Source organism: Sorex araneus, chromosome 6, assembly GCF_027595985.1.
Source record: "Sorex araneus isolate mSorAra2 chromosome 6, mSorAra2.pri, whole genome shotgun sequence".
NCBI lineage: Eukaryota > Metazoa > Chordata > Mammalia > Eulipotyphla > Soricidae > Sorex > Sorex araneus.
Genome location: NC_073307.1, coordinates 97,499,484 through 97,517,375, shown reverse-complemented (window position 1 = coordinate 97,517,375; position 17,892 = coordinate 97,499,484). Strand labels below are relative to the sequence as shown.

At 58.8% G+C, this 17,892-nt stretch overlaps 1 protein-coding gene across 3 annotated transcripts in view; it reads left to right on the top strand.

Annotated features, from left to right (window-relative positions):
* The window catches only part of TCF20 (transcription factor 20), a 135,206-nt gene extending 117,369 nt beyond the window's left edge, over positions 1–17,837 (top strand). For 2 of the 3 annotated variants that reach the window (XM_055142541.1, XM_055142542.1), the window contains 4 exons: positions 7,256–7,349; positions 13,090–13,139; positions 13,832–13,958; positions 16,707–17,837. In XM_055142541.1, the coding sequence (XP_054998516.1) occupies positions 7,256–7,349; positions 13,090–13,139; positions 13,832–13,915 (228 nt within the window). In that variant the 3' untranslated portion in view covers positions 13,916–13,958; positions 16,707–17,837. The remainder of the gene's footprint in view (positions 1–7,255; positions 7,350–13,089; positions 13,140–13,831; positions 13,959–16,706) is intronic. The other variant, XM_055142540.1, reaches the window with a different exon arrangement.
* Positions 17,838–17,892: the final 55 nt, after the last annotated feature.

The window sequence follows — 17,892 nt, the reverse complement described above, 5'->3', positions numbered from 1 at the left end:
CTGGCACGTAGGACTGCAAGGAAAAAATTGAGCGAAGAGGAAATATTGCATTTCTGAAATTCATGCCCCTCAAGAAAATTTGGGTATCAAAGCGGAGACCACAAAGAATCAAAGACACCGGACTGTGAGGTCTCTTGCCTGCAGAGAAACCCGCGCCCGAGGAAGGTGGAGAGCAGCGGGGCTGAGTGGAACGGCCGCACCGCTGGGATCTGCTTTTCTGCTTTTGTGGTTTTGGTTTGCGGTGGGACAACCCAAAGTGCCTGGGGACCATGCTCAGAGGCCATGCGGGGCCGGGAGTCGGGGGCAGGCATCTTGCGTGCAGAGGCACGTGTTGGGCCCATTCACGGCGTGTTCTCCATCACCCCAGCCCAGTTCTCACGGGGTCCCCGAGTTCCCTCTTTCTGTCTCCTAGACCAAGTTGTTCGTGCGTTATGCACCCCTGTTGCCTGCGCACTCGCGTCGCACCGTGGCTGTCGTCCTAGCACACCTGCGTCCTGAAAATCTAGGTTCGTAACGGCCGCACATGCGTGTGTCGTCTCTGGAGTGGTAGTTGGGGATTGACAAAACAACAGCAGGTGCGTCTGATAGTCTCCTAGAACAGTGGTTTTCAGCTGTCCACGACTGGTGTCGCCCTTTTGCAGACTGCAGGACAGGCTTGCTGCGGGGCGTGGGGGCGGGGTAGGCACGGGAACTGAAGACTGTGGTGAAGGGGCACGGGCGGCCTGCGCTGGAGGCGAACTGTTGCCTACAAATCGTGCAGGCAGAGATTTTTTAAAACAAAAGACTGTTCTCAGAGAAGCTGTCCTCTCCCAGCGCGCTGCAGACCGAAGGTTTTCCCCGGGCCTCTGCCCCGGGCCGCTGCCCTGGGGGAAGGTGCGCAGGCTCCCTTCTGCACAGCTCCTGCCGGGCAGACAAAGGTGCAGAGGGAAGGAAGGGGTGTGGGTCGGAAGGCACCCTTCACCCCGAGTCTTCCCACTGCTACAGCGCTACAGAAAGGAGGACCCCCAAGGGCGGGCGTTCCTTGCAGGTCAGACCGGGGGTGGGAGGCACGCCAGGCAGGGCGGCTGCTGTTGATTCACAGCTCGGTCAGGCTGCCTCTGCTTGGCTCCATTTCCAAGGCCAGCCGCCCTCCCACCCCCGCCCCCTGCCGACTCAGCCCGGAGACACTCTAGATTTATAGCGTGCTTTGGAAAGGGTTCCCGGGGACGCTGATAGTTCTCAGGATATGCATCAGAGCCGCTTTGGTGGTCATCCTGGTAGTGGTTGTGGTGTGGCCACACTGCTTGAGGGTCACACTGGGCCGAGGATCAGACCAAGGGCCTCCCAGCACAGCCCAGACCCCTGGCCCTGAGAAGCACCCTGGGAGGGGCTGGGCGGGAGAGGAGCGGAGTGGAAACGGCGCTTCCATTCCACTAGGTCTCATACCTGAAAGCGGGCCATCGGGTCTCGGACTTTGGGCCAGGTGTGTTTCCTGTCGGGGGCTCGATGGGAGCCGGGGCAGGTGACCAGTGTTGGAGGAGCAGGACCACCTGCTGGGCACAGACCCACGTGGCAGCTGTGGACCCAGAAGCAAATCAGTGGTGGATGGTTCTAGAGAGCAGCTCTCCGGATAGGACACAGCTGGTACCGCCTGCAGCGCGGCGTGGGGTGGGAGGCGTCTCCGCCAGAGCCGGCTGGGAGGGCAGTCACAGTTGTGGCCTGGAATGTTGGAAGGATGTTAGGAATTCCCAAAGCCCTCTAGAGCCGCTTCATATCTTTCAGACTTTCCTTCCTATCTAGATGATTCTAGTAAGAAGGAAAGTTTGCAAGTAGCGGCTCTAGGTCTCACCTCTGAGCGGGGTCACCGAAGGAGGCCGGGGAGAGACCTGGCTCTGCGGGCAGCCCTCCTCGCGCACCGCTGGACGTGGCCCACGGCCCAGCCTGGCCGCTTGCCCTCAGCTTAGCTGTGGAGCTCAGCAGGCCTTTCTGGGGTCATTTTCCATGTCTTTGACATCCTGCTGGCGCATTTAATTTGCATATGATTTTGTGTAGTCTGCTTTCTGTTCATTTTCCTCCCAACACGGACATGGTCCTCACGCCATCGCACACAGTGCTTGCTGCCATGTGGTGGTGGACACCGTGAGGAGGGCAGAGTGAGCGTGTGACTGACCAGGAGCCAAGGGGCACCACACACTGGCAGATGGGACAGCCGCGAGGGTGCTCGCTGGCACAGACCGCCTGGGTCTGCTCAGGCGTGGTCCCCGAGCACCCCAGGTGGGGCCGCAGTTGGACAGATCTCTCAGACATGGCAGACGGGCATGCCGCCCAGACAGCGGGTGCTGTGGGTTTCGGGCACTTTTGTTAAGAGAAGATCAGCTGCAAGAGAGAATTCAGGGGCTGGAGCGATAGCACAGCGGGGAGGGCGTTTGCTTTGCATGCGGCCGACCCGGGTTTGATTCCCAGCATCCCATATGGTCCCCTGAGCACCACCAGGAGTAATTCCTGAGTACAGAGCCAGGAGTAACCCCTGAGCATTGCCGGGTGTGACTCAAAAAGCAAAAAAAAAAAAAAAAAAATTCAGTGTGTCTTTCACAGCCTCCCTCAGTGTGTGTCCTGGCTAATTTTAATGTTCAACAGCCAGGGAACATTTTGTGTCAGTTTATAAGGCCTAAGAAAGGAGGAAAACTCCCACTTAGGAAGCACCGTTGGGGTTACGTTACATGGCATCCTCAAAGGTGACACGGACTTTTGTCATTCCCATTTTACAGGGGATAAACTGATGTGCATTTTTTCTTTTTTGTTTTTTGGGTCACACCCAGCGATGCACAGGGGTTACTCCTGGCTCTGCACTCAGGAATTACCCCTGGCGGTGCTCAGGGAACCCGGGTTGGCCAAGTGCATGGCAAATGCCCTCCCCACTGTGCTATCGCTCCAGCCCCTGATGTGGAATTTTTAACTTTTGTATAAGAACTGATCACCTGGATGTCTTTCGTGGGTCCTGGCAGCACCCCAGCATTCACACAAGACCGGGCATCCCCGCCTTAGAAAGCCAGAGAGCCCCGGAGCCACAGAAAAGGACGTGAGAGCCACCGAGGCTGTGGGTGCCGCCAGCCTTGCTGCCTTCCTCGGGGGTGTTGAGAGGCTGCTCGATGGTCCCGTTCTGAACGGAGGGCTTGGCCGGGCGGGCTGAGCGCCCCGCTCTCCTCCTGAGTCTGTCAGGGTGCTGAGCCTCGGATCGGAACCGTCCTTCTGAGCTCAAAGGTAGCAAGGACCCGAAATGAGCAGGTTGGAAATACCAGCTCAGGTGCCAAGTTGCAGGGGTGCTGCAGCTTGGCCGGAGAGTCGGTGCTTGCTGGGCAGCGGGGCGTAGGGGTGTCGGCCGGCGGGGGAGAGCTCTCGCCGCACGCCGTGTCCCCCTTCACAGGCTCTGCCAGCTCAGTCTTGCCCACAGCTGGGGTTGCCAGGGCAGTCTTCATGGCACTCTCCTTCCCCCGGCAGCTCGGGCAGGTCTCAGTGCAGGGAGGCGGAAGGACGAGTCAGTGCCCGAGCGTGTGCAGCGGCTTGGACAGCGCCTCCCTCACCCACGCCTGCTAATCGTCTGACCCGAGGGCAGCGTGCACGGCTGAGTGACAGGGCAAGTTGCCCTGCCTGCCACAGGGAGTGTCCTCAGGGAGAGAAGGGTGTGGGGACTCAGCTCAGCGCCTGCGTGGGGTTCGGGTTAAACTATGTGGGAATTGGGAACTGCCTCTGACTTGACCCCCAACACACACACACACACACACACACACACACCCCTACTTTAGTGCCATGGCCAATACAAGGACCCACGTCCCTGTTGGGCTGGCCTGTTGTTTATCCGTGCCAAAGAACTAAGAATGCCTTTTATCATTCATCGCCCAGGATGATAGCATCAAAAAATGCAGAACTGCCAGAAGTGGTTTGAGTGGCCTGTACTCCCTCCCTTAGTTAGTGGACTGTTTGTTATTGAGAAGCTCGCCGCTGGGCTGTTGTGTGTTTTTCAGATGTGCCTCGGTTGCAAAGCTTCCTGCAGCGCCCCCCCCCCCCAATACTGCACTTGGATGTGTGTTTGGGGCCCCATGCACTTTTGTTGGGGTCTTTATTTCTTCTTAGACTTGGACGTAAGACTTGGAGCTGCTGTCTTGGTGCCCTTTGGGGATGGGGTCACGTCTCCGTCCTCCTGCCAGAATTCCTTGTGACCATTGGCTGGCCCCCCGAGTCTCCGGTCCCGGACTGCAGATAGCCGGATAGAGGAGCTCGTGACGTCCACACCTCTGGTCTCAGGGACGCTGGTTCAGCGTCTGTGTGGCTCTCGGTGCTTCTCGGTGCTTCTGTGTGTTCACGTCTTCCCCAGACCTGGGCGGTCTTTCTCCCAGCGTGCCTGTGTTGGTCCCTTTGCAGCTCGCACAGGCTCCGGCCTCGTGTTCCCATCTCTCTTTCTCCCGTCCCTTGGATTTGCTCGCTCCCACTGGCCTGTTCACCGTCATGATTCTTCATGCTCGCGCTCACGCCTGCCCTCGCATGCCCTGGTGAATTCGTTTACCAGTTCTCTCTCCCTCTCACTTCCTTCCCTCCGCCCTCAGTGAGCAGCCCGAGGCAGAAACTTGGTCTTGTCGGAGTATTTCCCTCGCATCACTTGCTCTTCTCGTTTCCCAGTACGTGTGTGTCTTTTAATACCCTTGTCTTTAGTATCTGCACAGAAGAAATGGGGGTGCCGGTGGCAGGCAGGTTTCCGCCAGTGGAACCCTCTGGCTCACTTCAGCTAGAGGGGGGCTTGCAGCAGTGAGGGTACCCCGCCCGCCCCACCCCCAGTGGCAGTGGGCCTGTCTGCACCTCTGTTTCCAGAAGTGGGGCCCACATCGCGACGCCAGGACAGCATATGGAAGACAGGCTTCTGTGGCGGCCACCTGGTTCCCCGCAGCTCCTTACGGGCTGCTGTGTGTCACATGCACGGCTGCTGTGGGGTGGGGGGGACACTGCAAGGCTGTGAGCCAGAAGGGACACATTAACTGCCACTTACTGGCCAAGTCTTCCTGGAAACTGCAGCTGCGAGCAGGCCAAGCCGTCCCGCCCCAGTTTCTGAGTGGCCACAGGGACCCTTCTGGCCCCGGGACTGTGCGGGATTGTCTCCGTCCTCCCGCCCCCTTGTTGCTGTTGCCTCGAGGGTTCACATGCGCTCTTGCCTCCTCGGTGGCTGTGTTTGCGAGAGCACGTCTGCTTGTGGCGCGCCCACACGCCGGGCTGTGCCCGGGCCAGCGTCCCAGAGAACAGAGCCGCCAGGCCGCAGGCCCGGGGCTGGATTGGGGGGGTTCCTGCTCTGAGGGTGCATCTTTCCGAACCCCTGGGGTTTGTATTTCCAGCACATTCCCCAGTGATGCTGCCGCTTCAGGGACCACACTCTGAGGGTCCCTGGACTCGGCACAGCCAGCCCTCCCATCACGTCTGTCTCCCTGGGGTGGGTGTCGGCAGTCCTTGCACCTTTCGACGGGCAGAAGCGAGCGCTGCTCTGTGATGCTATTTCTGGCTGAGGAACGATTCTGCTTTCTCTGGTCAGGCTGTAGGGAGAAGAAAGGCCATGGCTGGGCTCCGGGCCCGTCCTTTCCCTTTGCCTCTGAGACGGAGGATTGAGGGGGTGAGAGTGGCGGCCCCCAGGGGCCTTCTCAGGGCGTCTGCAGAGACCGTGTCACGGCAGCTGGTGCTCGTGGGTCGTGTGTCCTGTGTGTTTGCTCTCAGGTGGAGTCAGCGCACGGGCCCTCACATATGTCCGTGAGCGGACAGCCTTGGGCATGAGGCAGTGGGGAGACAAGCATTAGGGGGTGCAGGGCCCCAGGAAGTGGGCACTGGTTTCCCGGGGAGGGGTTTAGGTTTCAGCAGTGCCTCTGGTGCTTGGTTCCTCTCTATAGCCATGAGATTATTTTGACTACAGTTTTGTTTAATCGTAATTACAATTCTTTAATTGTTTGTTTAGGGTTTTTTGTTTAATTATAAGTACAAGTTACAATTTTTACTGCAAGTTACAAAGTCATTTCTGGATGATTTTAATTCAGAAACGCTTCTTCCTGTAGCAGACCTGGAGCCGGGGGACCATCTGCAGAGACCGCTCAGCGCTCGGTCATCCCGGCACCCAGCTCCTGCCCGAGGTTCCCGTGGGTGCACCCTTAGTCCCAGACATGCTCTGTGGCTCCGGCAGAAATAGACGGAGCACAGGGGCCAGGGGCCACCTTCTCCCTTGGCAAAGGTGTGAGGGCGCACTGTGGCGCGCCCCGCCGCCCAGCCCAGAGCACGGCTGTCAGCGCCCACCTGAAGCCCCCCTTCCTCAGGCGCCTCCTGCACATGCCCGAAGGAGCCCCGGCAGTCCTGTTCAGGGGCGCCCCCCTGTGGTGGCTCCTGCGCCCAGGGCCGCCTGACTCGCTCCCACTGGGGCCGTCAGGGCCTTCCCTGCTACAGGCCTACGGAACTCAGAACTCAGAACTCAGAACTCGTAGGGAGAAGGTTGCCCTTTGGCCCTTTTCCTGGGAGGGCAGTAATCGGGGCTCTCTCTCCCGTCAGTCTGAGTGCTCCGGGAGCACTTCCTGCTACCCCTCCTGGCACCAGGGACAGCGTGGGCCTCTCCCAGCTCCCTGAGATGGGCGCAGCCAGGGGGAGCGTGCCCTTCCATCCTGGCTGGCTGATGGGGGGTGGGCACGGGCGCTTGCTCACGGCAGCCACGCAGGGAGGTGGGGGTGGGGCGTGCGCTCTGACCGGAGAAGAAGGAGCATGTCGGCCGCAGAATCCTGCCTCACTTAGCCAGAAATTTGTAGCAGATTTCCTGGTGCATTTAAAATAGGATTTGTGTGTAAAAATACCGTTTGCACACAGGAACTCATATTTTCTGAAAAGGGAGATATACTTACATTGGGCATTTGGGATCAGTAGAATAAAAATAAAAAATTCCAAACATAAGAACTAGAACCCAATTCTGCTTTGAATTCCACAAGGTTTATATATAACACTACTCGCTCCCCTCTCCCCTCCTACCCCAGCCTTCCCCGGCACACACAGGCAGGCAGGCTCTGGAGGCAGCCCTGATTGGTGAGAAATGAGGGCAGGACCGGCCAGGCCAGCAGATGGGGGGGGGGGGGGAGGAAAGCTGCGTCCCTGGTGGGGGCCCTCCGCCACTTAAGTGCCTGCGGAAGTTCTGTGTGTCGTGATCGAGACCCTTCCCCCTGCGGGCGGGACACCAGGCTGTGCTGACCTCTGCCTTCCTCCTTCCTCCCAGAAATGTTCCCACTGCCAGGAGGCAGGCGCCACGCTGGGCTGTTACAACAAAGGCTGCTCCTTCCGCTACCATTACCCGTGTGCCATCGACGCAGGTAAGACCAGGCCAGCCTCTGCAGGGCGGCTGCGCGCGACTGCTGGCTCCCGACCTGGTGCTCTGTGTGATTCTGAAGGAGCATCGGAGAACAGGAAGTGGGGTGGGGAGGGCCTGTCTGACTCGGCCTTGGTCAGACAACTCGCGCTCCACCTATGCAGGATGCTCGCCTACATTCATGACGAGAAAGCGTAGATTCTCACCACCGGATAGAAAAAATAACCACTTCCTTCCCAGGGCCAGAGAGACTTTTAAAGAGGTAAATGATTCCCCGAGCACCACTGGGCTTGACTCCCAGACACAGCTGGGAGCAGCCCCTGAGCACAGAGCCAGGTGTGACCTCAGATTCCTAGCCGTGGACCCACACACATTCTCGAGTGTTCTCTCTCTCTCTCTCTCTCCCCCCCTCCCCCTCCTCCCTCTCTCTCCACCTCTCTCCCCCTCCCCCCTCTCTCCTTTCCCCTCCCCGCTCTCCCTCTCTCTCTCTCCCCCACCCTCTCCTTCTCTCTCCCTCTTCCTCTTTCTCTCCCTCTCTCTCCCTCTCTCCCTCCTCTCATACACACATGCGCACATATACATATACCCCCCACCCCCCCACCTCACAGCAGCTCCTTCTGACAGTCCCGACCTGTCAGTGGTCTATACACTACGTAGTCTTCAGACTGGCCACCTTTGCCTCACATGACGTTTGTGAGGTTTATCATGTTGTAGCAAGGACCGAGGTTTCATTGGTCTTCAGTACCAGACAGTATTTTTTTGTCAGGAATTAGATATCCTCGTTACTTGGCCTTCAGCAGTTGGTGGGTATTTCAGTGATTTCAACCTTTTGACAATAAATTAACAGGCGGTGCTGCTTGAATTTCACACGCAAGTCTGTCCTCGCTTGTACAACCCTAGGCGTGAGCTATGCCTCCTGGGGGACGCCTTCTCTGACCTTTGGAGGAACAGTCGCGTTGTTTCTCCTCTGTGGCCGGAGCAGCAGGCATCTGTCCAGCAGTGTAGGAGGCGTCCAACCCTCTGTGTCCTCTCGTGTTTATTAGCTATGACCGTCTCAGTGGGGGTGATGGAGTAACTTGTGATTTTGTCTTCTCCAAACGCAGTGGAAAGCCAGTCATCTTTTCCTGTATGTTTTAGCCATTTATGTGTCTTTGGGAAAATGTCTATTTGAATCTCTCACCCATTGCAAAATTGGAGTATTTATCTTTTTTATTGTCCAAGTTGTAAGATTTGTCTTATTAAATACATGACATCTAAGTATGTTTCTTCATTTTCCTAATAGTACTCTTTGAAGCACAAAAGTGTTTTAAAGTGTGTGTGTCCCCCACCATGTTGCTTGTTGCATTTTCAAAATCATTGCCTAATTCAAAGTCTTGAAGATTTTATGCCTATAGTGTCCTCTGGGTTTTTAAGATTTAGCTCTAACACGTGCAGCTCTTTTTTTAACTTTTAAAAAATTTTAATTTGATTTTTTTTTTAAATTTTTTATTGAATCACCATGTGAAAAGTTACATTTCAGGCTTAAGTCTCAGTGATACAGTGCTCAAACACCCATCCCTTCACCAGTGCCCATGTTCCACCACCAAGAACCCCAGTATACCTCCCACCCCCCCACCCCCCCGCCTGTGTAGCTGATAATTTTCACTTTACTTTCTCTTTACTTTGATTACATACAATATTTCAACATAAAACTCACTATTATTTGGAATTTTCCCCCCAAAATCGAACCTGCTGAAAAGGCAGCATTTGATAATTTGTTTTCCCTTGCTGAGAATAAAGAGATATGAGGTCGTGGCCGCGCGGTTCTGGATTTCTGTATTTTTGTAGCTAAGTCCAGAGAAATTTCTGCCAAAAATTGTATCACTGCAAGCTCGTACCTCTGTTTAGTGGGCCTTATAAGATGGCGGTCGCCACGCCGCCCCACCGGAAAGGAAAAGCCGAGAGAGAAAAACCTTTCCCCTCCTGGGGCGGCAGGGGGCCGTGGCTTAGTTCACAGTCTGGAGGTGTTTCTGCAAGAAGCTGCTGGTGCCGAGAGTAGTCAGATGGCCTCTGGGATCATGGGCGCTCAGCAACGGATCACATCTGGGCGGAGAGCCTTGATTTTTTTTTTTTTTTAATTGAATACACAGTTCCAAAGTTGATTAGGTTTTGGTCATAGATTATTCCAGCACCTGTCACTTTGCCAGTGCAAGTTTCCCACCAGTGTCCCGGTTTCTCTCCCGTCCTCCACCTGCCTCTATGGCAGACACTTTTCTTCTTTGCCCCTTTGATGCATTTTTAGTGTACATTTGTTTATAATGTCAGTGAAGAGTCCCAAGCGAGTTCCAGTTTTCCCGCGCCACTTGCAGAAAAGACTATTGTTTCCTCATTGAATGATCTTGGCACCTTTGCCAACAGTTGACCCGGGGCCGGGGTGAGAGTACAGAGGGGAGCGCATTTGCCTTGCAATCGGCCGACCTGGGTTTGAATTCCAGCATCCCGTAGAGTCCCCCGAGCACCACCAGGAGTGGTTCTTGATTGCAGAGCCAGGAGTAATCCTTGAGCATTGTTGGGTGTGACCCCAAAAAAGCAAGAAAAAATCAGTTACCCTAGATGTGGGGGGTTCTCAGTTGCCCAGTGCCGCCCTGTCTTGGTCACTGCGTTTGTGGGAGACCTTGAGGCTGGGAGATGCCTGTGAGGACACTGACGGTGCAGTGACTTTGGCCATCAGAACCTTTGCTGCTTCCTGAGAATTTCTGGATCGGTTTGTGAGCCATGGAAGGGGATGGAAATATAGGACCGGTGTAAGACCTGAGTTCAAGCCCTAGCACCACACCTGGTCCTCTGAGTACGGCCTCGGGTCACTCCTGACCATAGAACCAGGTGTGCCACCCAACCGCCTCACAACCCCCCAAAAAGTGTGTGTGTGTGTGTGTGTGTGTGTGTGTGTGTGTGTGCGCGTTCGTTTGGGGCAGCAGTGCTCAGGTCTTACTCCTGGCTCTGTGCTCAGCAGTCAGTCCTGGTGGACTCAGGAGACCATATGGAGTGCAGGGTTGAACCCGGGTCGGCCATGTGCTGTGCAGGCGCCCTACCTGCCGTTGAAATTCTGCTGGGGTGGGACCGGCATAGCGCGCTTCGCCGTCTGCTTAGGGAGGTGCCTTCCAGCCCCTGTCACGGGACGGCTTTCTGTTTGTTTCCAGTCTTTAATTTCTTTGAATCTTATTTCAGAACTTACAGGCCCCGAGTCTGAATTTACTCCAAAGTTTTAGTGTTGGCGACACTGTCACAGGTGGAATATTTTTGTTCCTTTCATTTCCAGCTCGTTCCTCCTGATCCCGTAGCACTGCAGTGGCATTTCGTGTCTGGAAGTTGTGTCCTGTAGCCTCCGGCCCGGCCCGTGGGCGCACAGGGCATCTCTGGGTGCCGGACATTCCTCCCGTGACTGGCTCTGCTGCTTCCGTGCCAGCCCGGGGCCTCGCGCTTCCTTCTTGCTGATTGAGGTGCCGGGCAGACATGCCGGGAGCCAGCGGGCAGCTCTAGCGCTCGGCGCTTTCCCTGGTGGCTTTTCTTTTGCCTGGGGTCAAACCCAAGTGCCTCCCCCCAGCAAGGCGTATCCTGTCCCCCTGACTGGCAGTGTTTGCACTGCCTCCGGGCAAAGTCCCGCCTGCTGCCTGCTGCCGCTCTGTGGCTGATGAAGCTGGTTGGCGTGTGTCCCTGCCGCTGCCGAGTGAGAATCTGCCCAGGAGGTGCCGCGGCAGCACTGATGGGCACCGGGCAGTGCCTGTCTCTGGGCCGAGGGCTCTCCTGGCCCCACTTGCTCTGTGTGCCAGCCCTCTGGCTCATTGCCGAGGCCCCTGCATGGGAGAAGCTCCCCACCCGCTGAGGGCCTCGCTCTGCCCGGGCCGTGGGTCACAGCTGGCCAGGTGTGAGATGGAGGCTGCCTGGGTGGGCACAGCTGGGTTCAGCCTGTGTCGGGCTCTGGCTCGGCTGCCCAGCTGTTGGTCCTCTGCGTGAAGAGCATCCGGGTGACCCTGTCACGGCGCCCGGTCACCCAGAGGCTGGGGAGGCAGGCACTGACTGCCCTGCTCGAGGGCCAGGGGCCCCCATTTGTACCTGGCACCTCTGCCTTGCCTGTAAACTGAAGGCGCGCGGCGTTCTGGCCCATCTCCGCGGAAACAGCCTTTGTCCCACGTGTATCCGTGGCCTCATGCTCTGCTCCACGTGGTGCTGACGTGAGCAGCTGGCTCGGGCTCCCACTGGGCGCAGACACGGGGTCTGGCTCCGGCCGGGAGATGCAGGGGCAGGCCCCTGAGTGCCGGTCAGAGAGAAGATGGACTGTGTTGCAGGCCGTGAGCGCGGCCCATAACAATCCCAGTGAACGCCGGGATCTGGCCTGGAGGGGCAGCTGGAGTCCCCACGGCCGCCGAGCCGTGTTGACAGCCATCAGGGGTCCGAGGGGCCTAGCCCCCTCCCCCCGGGAAGACCTCTGGCCGTCTGATGCCCTCGGAGCCTGGCTCTGCCCTCCAGACGGCCCGCCGAGGCGGGGGCTGAGGCCGCAGCCCTGGGGTCAGTGGGGCTGGAGACAGACGGCCCGGAGCACCACAGCGTCCCTGCAGAGAGTGAGCCGGCAGCCGGGCTCTCCCTGGCCGCTGCCCATCCTGCCCGCTGTCCGGCTCCGGGGACGGGAAAGCTCGGGACTCTTCCCTGTGGCCCTGCCTGGCCCAGCGTAGGTGCAGGCCCCGGACAGGACCCAGGCGGCCTCTGCTGCAGGCCCAGTGCCCGTGGCCTCTGCCCTCCTCCTCCCTCTCCCCCGCGCCTGGAGACATCTGTCCTTGGTGCCCTCCCAGGCCGGGCACCAGTCTTCGCCCTGGCTCCCCGCTCCCCTGTCCATCGTGGCAGACGAGACGGTGCCCAGGTGAGGGGGTTCCACGCCATGTTCTTGTGGGTTTTAAATGAACGTCTCACTGCCTGCGCGCTGCTGGCGGGGGGTCGTGCGGGCACGGCCGAGTCGAGTCACAAACTGATTGATTTGTGTAGGGCACAGGAGCGCCAGGAAGGCTCTCGAGTGTGTCCCCGCCCTGGTCCTGGCTTGGCCGAGGCCCGCAGGCGCGCTCCACCGCCTCCCGGGCCCGGCTGCACTCGGAGGACGCGCCATCAATATTTATTAACATTCGCCACCGCCGCGTGCCCTGTGACCCGGCTGTCGGGCTCCGGGCGCTGCGGAGTGCCGAGTGAACTCATTAATTAGATTTCCTCGCCAGCCTCTGGCGCCCGGGGCCCGCTCTCACCTGCAGGCAGGCTCATCACGTGGCACGCAGCTGTGAAGCGTTTTCCTCCGAGATGAGCCACCCCTCGTGGGATTACGCTTCCCTCCGAGGACGAGCGCGTGTTACGGCCTCCCCGTCCCTGCGGCGGGAAGGATGGGCTGGGCTCACCCCTTCGCCCCGGCCGCAGCGCCTGCGGGACTAGAATCCAGGCGCTTTCAAAGGCGTCTTTGGAGATGGTTGCTCTTCATTAAAGTAACGGGTCCTCGTGGAAGTTCAGGTCCTGCGCAGTCCTCCGAGAGCGCACTTAGGTTTTGGTACATTTCCTCTGCCTTTTTGATGCGTGAGGGCATTTTATAATAAAAAGTAGGGTTACGCTTAATAATGTGCATGTCCTGGTTTCCCAGGGAGTTTGGGGTTGCATTGTCCCTTTCGGCGGGGGAGGGGGGGGCGATCCAGGGGGCCCCTCCCCAGGTGCTGACTGTGCGCCTTGTCTTGCAGATTGTTTGCTCCATGAGGAGAACTTCTCGGTGAGGTGCCGCAAGCACAAGGTGAGCCTGGGTGAGCTGTGCCCCAGCGGGAGGGAAGGGGGGGACTCAGCTCAGGGCAGCGCTGGGACACCCAGAGATTGAGGGGCCCCAGGACTCTCTGCTCGGACACCCAGAGAGATTGAGGGGCCCCAGGACTGTGGGAAACACTGTCTCCTCCAGATTTCCCCCAGCAGGAGCGGCTGGCGGAGTTGGGGTGCTGCTGTGTTCTCCCGGACGCCCCTTTCAGGGTGCAAAGGAAGGGACCCAGTGGTCTCGGGCATCACGCTTGGCAGTGCTCTGACTGAGCTGGTTCCACGTGTTTGGCGAGAGGAAGGGTGGCACATGGGGACGCAGGATTTGGGACACGCCATCGCCTGCAGGGGCTGCACATCTCTGCTGAGGTCACACTGACACCTGGTGGTCACTGGCCATGCACAGGCCAGAAATTACTAGAAAGAGGAGGTCTCCACAGACGTGCCCAGAGATGCTCGCGTGTGTGCGCCTCCGAGCAGCTTTCTCAGCGTTGGGGGTCATTGTGTCGCATTTTCACTAACTTGCCGTGAGCGCCGCCCTATGCCCAAGAGCAGCCTGCATCCCTGCGTCTCTCCTGCTGGTCTCCGTCTGACTCCGCTTTCTCTCTCCTCTTCCATGTGCCGCTCCGCTCCTCCCTCCGCCCTGCTGTCCCTCCTGCCCGTCTCTGGGCGCCGCTGCAGCCTCCCCTGCCGTGCCCGCTGCCCCCCTTGCAGAACAAGACAGCGAAAGGCAGCCTCAGCACAGAGCAGTCGGAGCGGGGGTGAGGGGGGCGGTGTGCGCAGGGGAGTGAAAGCACAGCACGCACAGGTGAGTCGGGGCAGGCCCAGGCCCCAGCTTCACCCCTGCTCGACCCCTCTAGCAGCTCCTGGCCTCTGCCTTCCCGCTCACCCGGCCCCGAGTGTGCGGCTCGCCAGCACCTGGGGGACCAAGTGTCTCTGCGTTTGTGCCTCGCTCCCGGAGCAGCTGTGGAGAGGGAGGGGTGTGGGCAGAGCCTGGAACCGTCGCCCGTCAGAGCGGAGGGTTCGGGCTTCCAGATCGGGCCTGTGTGTGTCCTTTCAAACCGCCCCATGCCACTGGGGAGCGGCTTTCTGTTTCCGTTGAAATCTCTCTCCCCAGTCCTGTGGCGGATCCCTGTCCCCTGAAGCACGGAGGGACGGAAGATCCCTCCAAGGCTCCGGGCCTGAGGCGTCCACTTCCCGTCTCACTCTGGAATCTCCCCTGAGGGGGCCGGAGCCATAGCACAGCAGGGCGGTGTTTGCCTTGCACGTCAGTCCCCGGCCCCCCATATGGTCCCCGAGCCCTGCCAGGAGTAATTCCTGAGTCAGCCCCGAGCATCGCCAGGTGTGGCCCCCAAGAGCCCCCTCCCGAAATAAATCTCCCCCGAGTGCCTTGTGCTCGGAGTGTGTGTAGGGGGAGGGGGCTGCCGTCGTGGGGGCTGTTTGAGTCCGGGTGCATCGAGCAGAGCTGTGAGGGGAGTCGGAAGCTGACCGTTTCTCCGTCCGAGGGGGGGCCTCTGCAGGCCCCGAGGGTCTCTGGAATGGGCCCCAGTTCCACCTGTGGGAGGACGAGCCCCCCTCCCCGGGGTCAGTGTCTCGGCCCTTTCCCGAGTGGCCCTGCTGCCCTGTTCCCCGGGCCTGCGTCTCGGGAGGTGGCAGGGCGCCCCTACCCCCACAGGATTCCGGCCCCCTCCCGCAATGAAAAATGAATGAGGAATGCTGCCCGAGGGAGCTGTCGGCACCGAAACGTGCTGCCCGGGACGCGGCTGGCCCCTCTGAGGCGTCATTTGTTCTGGCGGCCCAGATAGCTCCCCTGGCGCTGTGGCGCGTGCGCGGGGCAGCGGGGCCGACACGTGAGGACTTTGAGGTCATGCTTCTCTCTCTTCCTCCTCAGGGTGGGGCTGGGATGGAGGGCGCAGAGCGGGAGCGGTGGTGCGTCTCGCAGCCAGACAGCCGCCCGGAGCCCCGTGGACCATCGGCAGCGGCCACTGGACTTCTAGAACCCTCCGGGGCCCACTGACTCTGCACTGCTTCCCTGCGGATGAGGCCGAGTGTGGGGGTCCGAGCACACGTCTCGAGCTCTGCCCGGCCTGTCCTCCCGCCTCGTGGCCTCCATGGGTGGGCCTGGGAGGCGGCCAGTAGGGCCGGCCCCGCCTCCGTGCTCCTAGTTTTCACTCAGGGAGAAAGGGCGTGTGGCCTGGGGCAGCTCTCAGCGTGTTGGTCCTTCCCCACGCGCTCAGCCCCGGGGAGGGGGGCCTGAGGGTGGGGGCTGATGGGGGCTCAGGCCGGGTGGCACCTGCCCACTGTCCCACTGCCACAGCCGGACTGTCCACACGAGCCTGGAGGCAGTTGGAAGGCGCCTGCGAACAGGGGCTGTGTCCCAGGGCTGTTCTGCGGAGAGCAGTCGGGGCGGAGCACTGTGGCCGTGGTCAGGGCCCTCGGCATCTGGGCGTCCTTCCTGTGATGGCAGGGTGGCCACAGGGTGGCCGCAGGCGGGCCTGGGCAGTGTGGGGCGCGGCTCTCACAGGTGGCCAGGAAAGGGGAGCCCTGGGGGTTGCGCCACCCCCTGTCCCGAGTGCCAGCACCAGCCCCCGCTGCCGAATCCTTCCCCTCACTCCCGATTGGTCCCCAGCACCCCCTTGCGAAGGTCCGGACCCCTTGCCGTGCCTTCCTGCCCATGGAAGGCTCCAGAAGGCACTCCGGGTTGGACCCCTGCAATTCCCCGGTGCCCCCCTGACCCAGTTACTGGCTCCTGCTCCAAGCACAAGGACCCCCGGAAAAGGGCTCACTGCAGTCGGGAAGGATTTGGCCAAGGCACTCCGTTCCCAAGGCAGTGGTGGCTCCCTGCTTGTCAAGCGCGACTGGGGTTGGCGGGGGACTGGGAAGGGACCCCCGTAGCCTCAAGCAAGGTGGGGCCCAGGGCCAGCAGGTCAGACCCCTCCCACCCCTGAGTGGCAGGCTTGGGTGCCCTCACACCCTCTATTCTGAGGTGGGGGCCACGCTCTGAGTTCGAGGCCGCATGGATGTCCCTCCCCTCTCCTCCCCTCTCCGGCCATGGCTTGAAGTGACTCAGACTGCTCCGTATCCTCACAGGGACTCCAGGTGGTCCCTGATCTGGGGAGTGGGACAAGCTCTAAGGATCCCTAAGCCTCGTGGCTGGACATGCGTGTGCTTCCAGAATGTTCTGAGTTCAGGACACCACCCGTTTCTGGTGCTGAGCCATGCAGCAGCAGAGTCTAGCACCCGAGTTCTCCCGAGGCCCTGTGTGAGCCCCGCGAGGGCCCGGGGGAGCTGAGTGCCAGGCACGCCAGAGCTGTTCTCGGGAGCCACCGTCAGGATCTGGTCGCACAGATGGGCCCAGCCAAGCGGCTCCTGCCAGGCACCACCCTGTGTCGGGGTGACGTGGGGTGTGCCAGGGCCGGGCCTTGAGATACCCGGTGGCCCCTGAGGGTCAGCACTGTCTCGGGGCTACAGAAGGGCCCCTCCCAGTGCACGCCCGAGGGCACTGGGGGTTACTGGCAGCGGGGTCCCAGCACCCAGGCTCTGCTCTGTCTTGCAGGTAAGACTGTGGAGATGACCAGGTGGTGGACACCCCGATGGATGGAACCGGCTCTGCTGGCAGCCCCACCCCGCCCCCGCGCCAGCTCTTCCTCAGCTCCCATCACACGCACCCGAGACACCCCAGGAAAGAAAGACCCAAGAAGTTGGAGTGGCTGTTTCCATGGACACAATCTCCATAGTGACAATGTGGGGGGAGGGGGGAGGGGAAGGGGGGTGACAGGGAGGGATAAAATATATATATATAAATCTATTTTTAGTCTGGAAAGACTTTGTTTAAATGAAAGGTGCGCTATCCCTTTTGATTCTATTTTAAAATTATCTAGTTAACTCCAAATTTGTTCCAATAACAGTGAAATTTAAATGTGAAATTGAACTGAATAAGCTCATCTCATAAAGGACGAGGGTGTGGCTTTGTTCTGAGTCTGTCTCACACCAGTTCAGAACATTCTAGATCCAAGATCATAAAAGCCGACCAGCCACACCCTAACCACCCTCGGTCATTCATTTGTCTCAGAGTGGGAAGGTGGGTGGCGGGGGACGGTCCATGTTTTCAAGTGTGTGGGAAAATGATGTTTCAACACAAAAATAAATTTTTTCATTTCCAGAAACACTATTTATTATTTTTAAGCTTTTTATCTTTTGGAGGGGTGAAGTTGGCAGATGCCTCAGGGTCACAACCATGACTGGCGTCACTGAGCATAGGGCCCGAGCGTCCACCCGGTATGCAGGCAGGTCAGGGTGGCCACCTCGGGGTGGGGGGAGCCGGGTAGGGTTACAGACAGGAACCTGAGTGTGGAGGGTGCAGGGGTGTGGTGACCAGGAGCGCCAGAACCCCTTTTTTCCTTTTAGCTTTCATCTTTATGAAAAGGGGGCCTGTCAGTTGAGCAGCCCGTGCTACATGATTCTTTTATGTTGTATTGTTTTGTTTTGTAAATTGTATAATTTTTAAATATCTGAGTTTTAAAAAAATTTTTAAAAGTACAAAAAAAATCTTGTTAAGGCCTTAAGAAGGGGTTAGTGCATCTTTCAGGGGTCACTCTGCCGTGGGGATAAAATAGCTGTTTCACAAACAGTTTTATTTAAAAAACAAAAAAAAATTTTAAAAAAAATAAACTTCATTTTAACCTTGTCTCTGTGTGATGTGACTGAAATGCATCTTCCTGCAGCCCCCAAAGGCGGCCCTG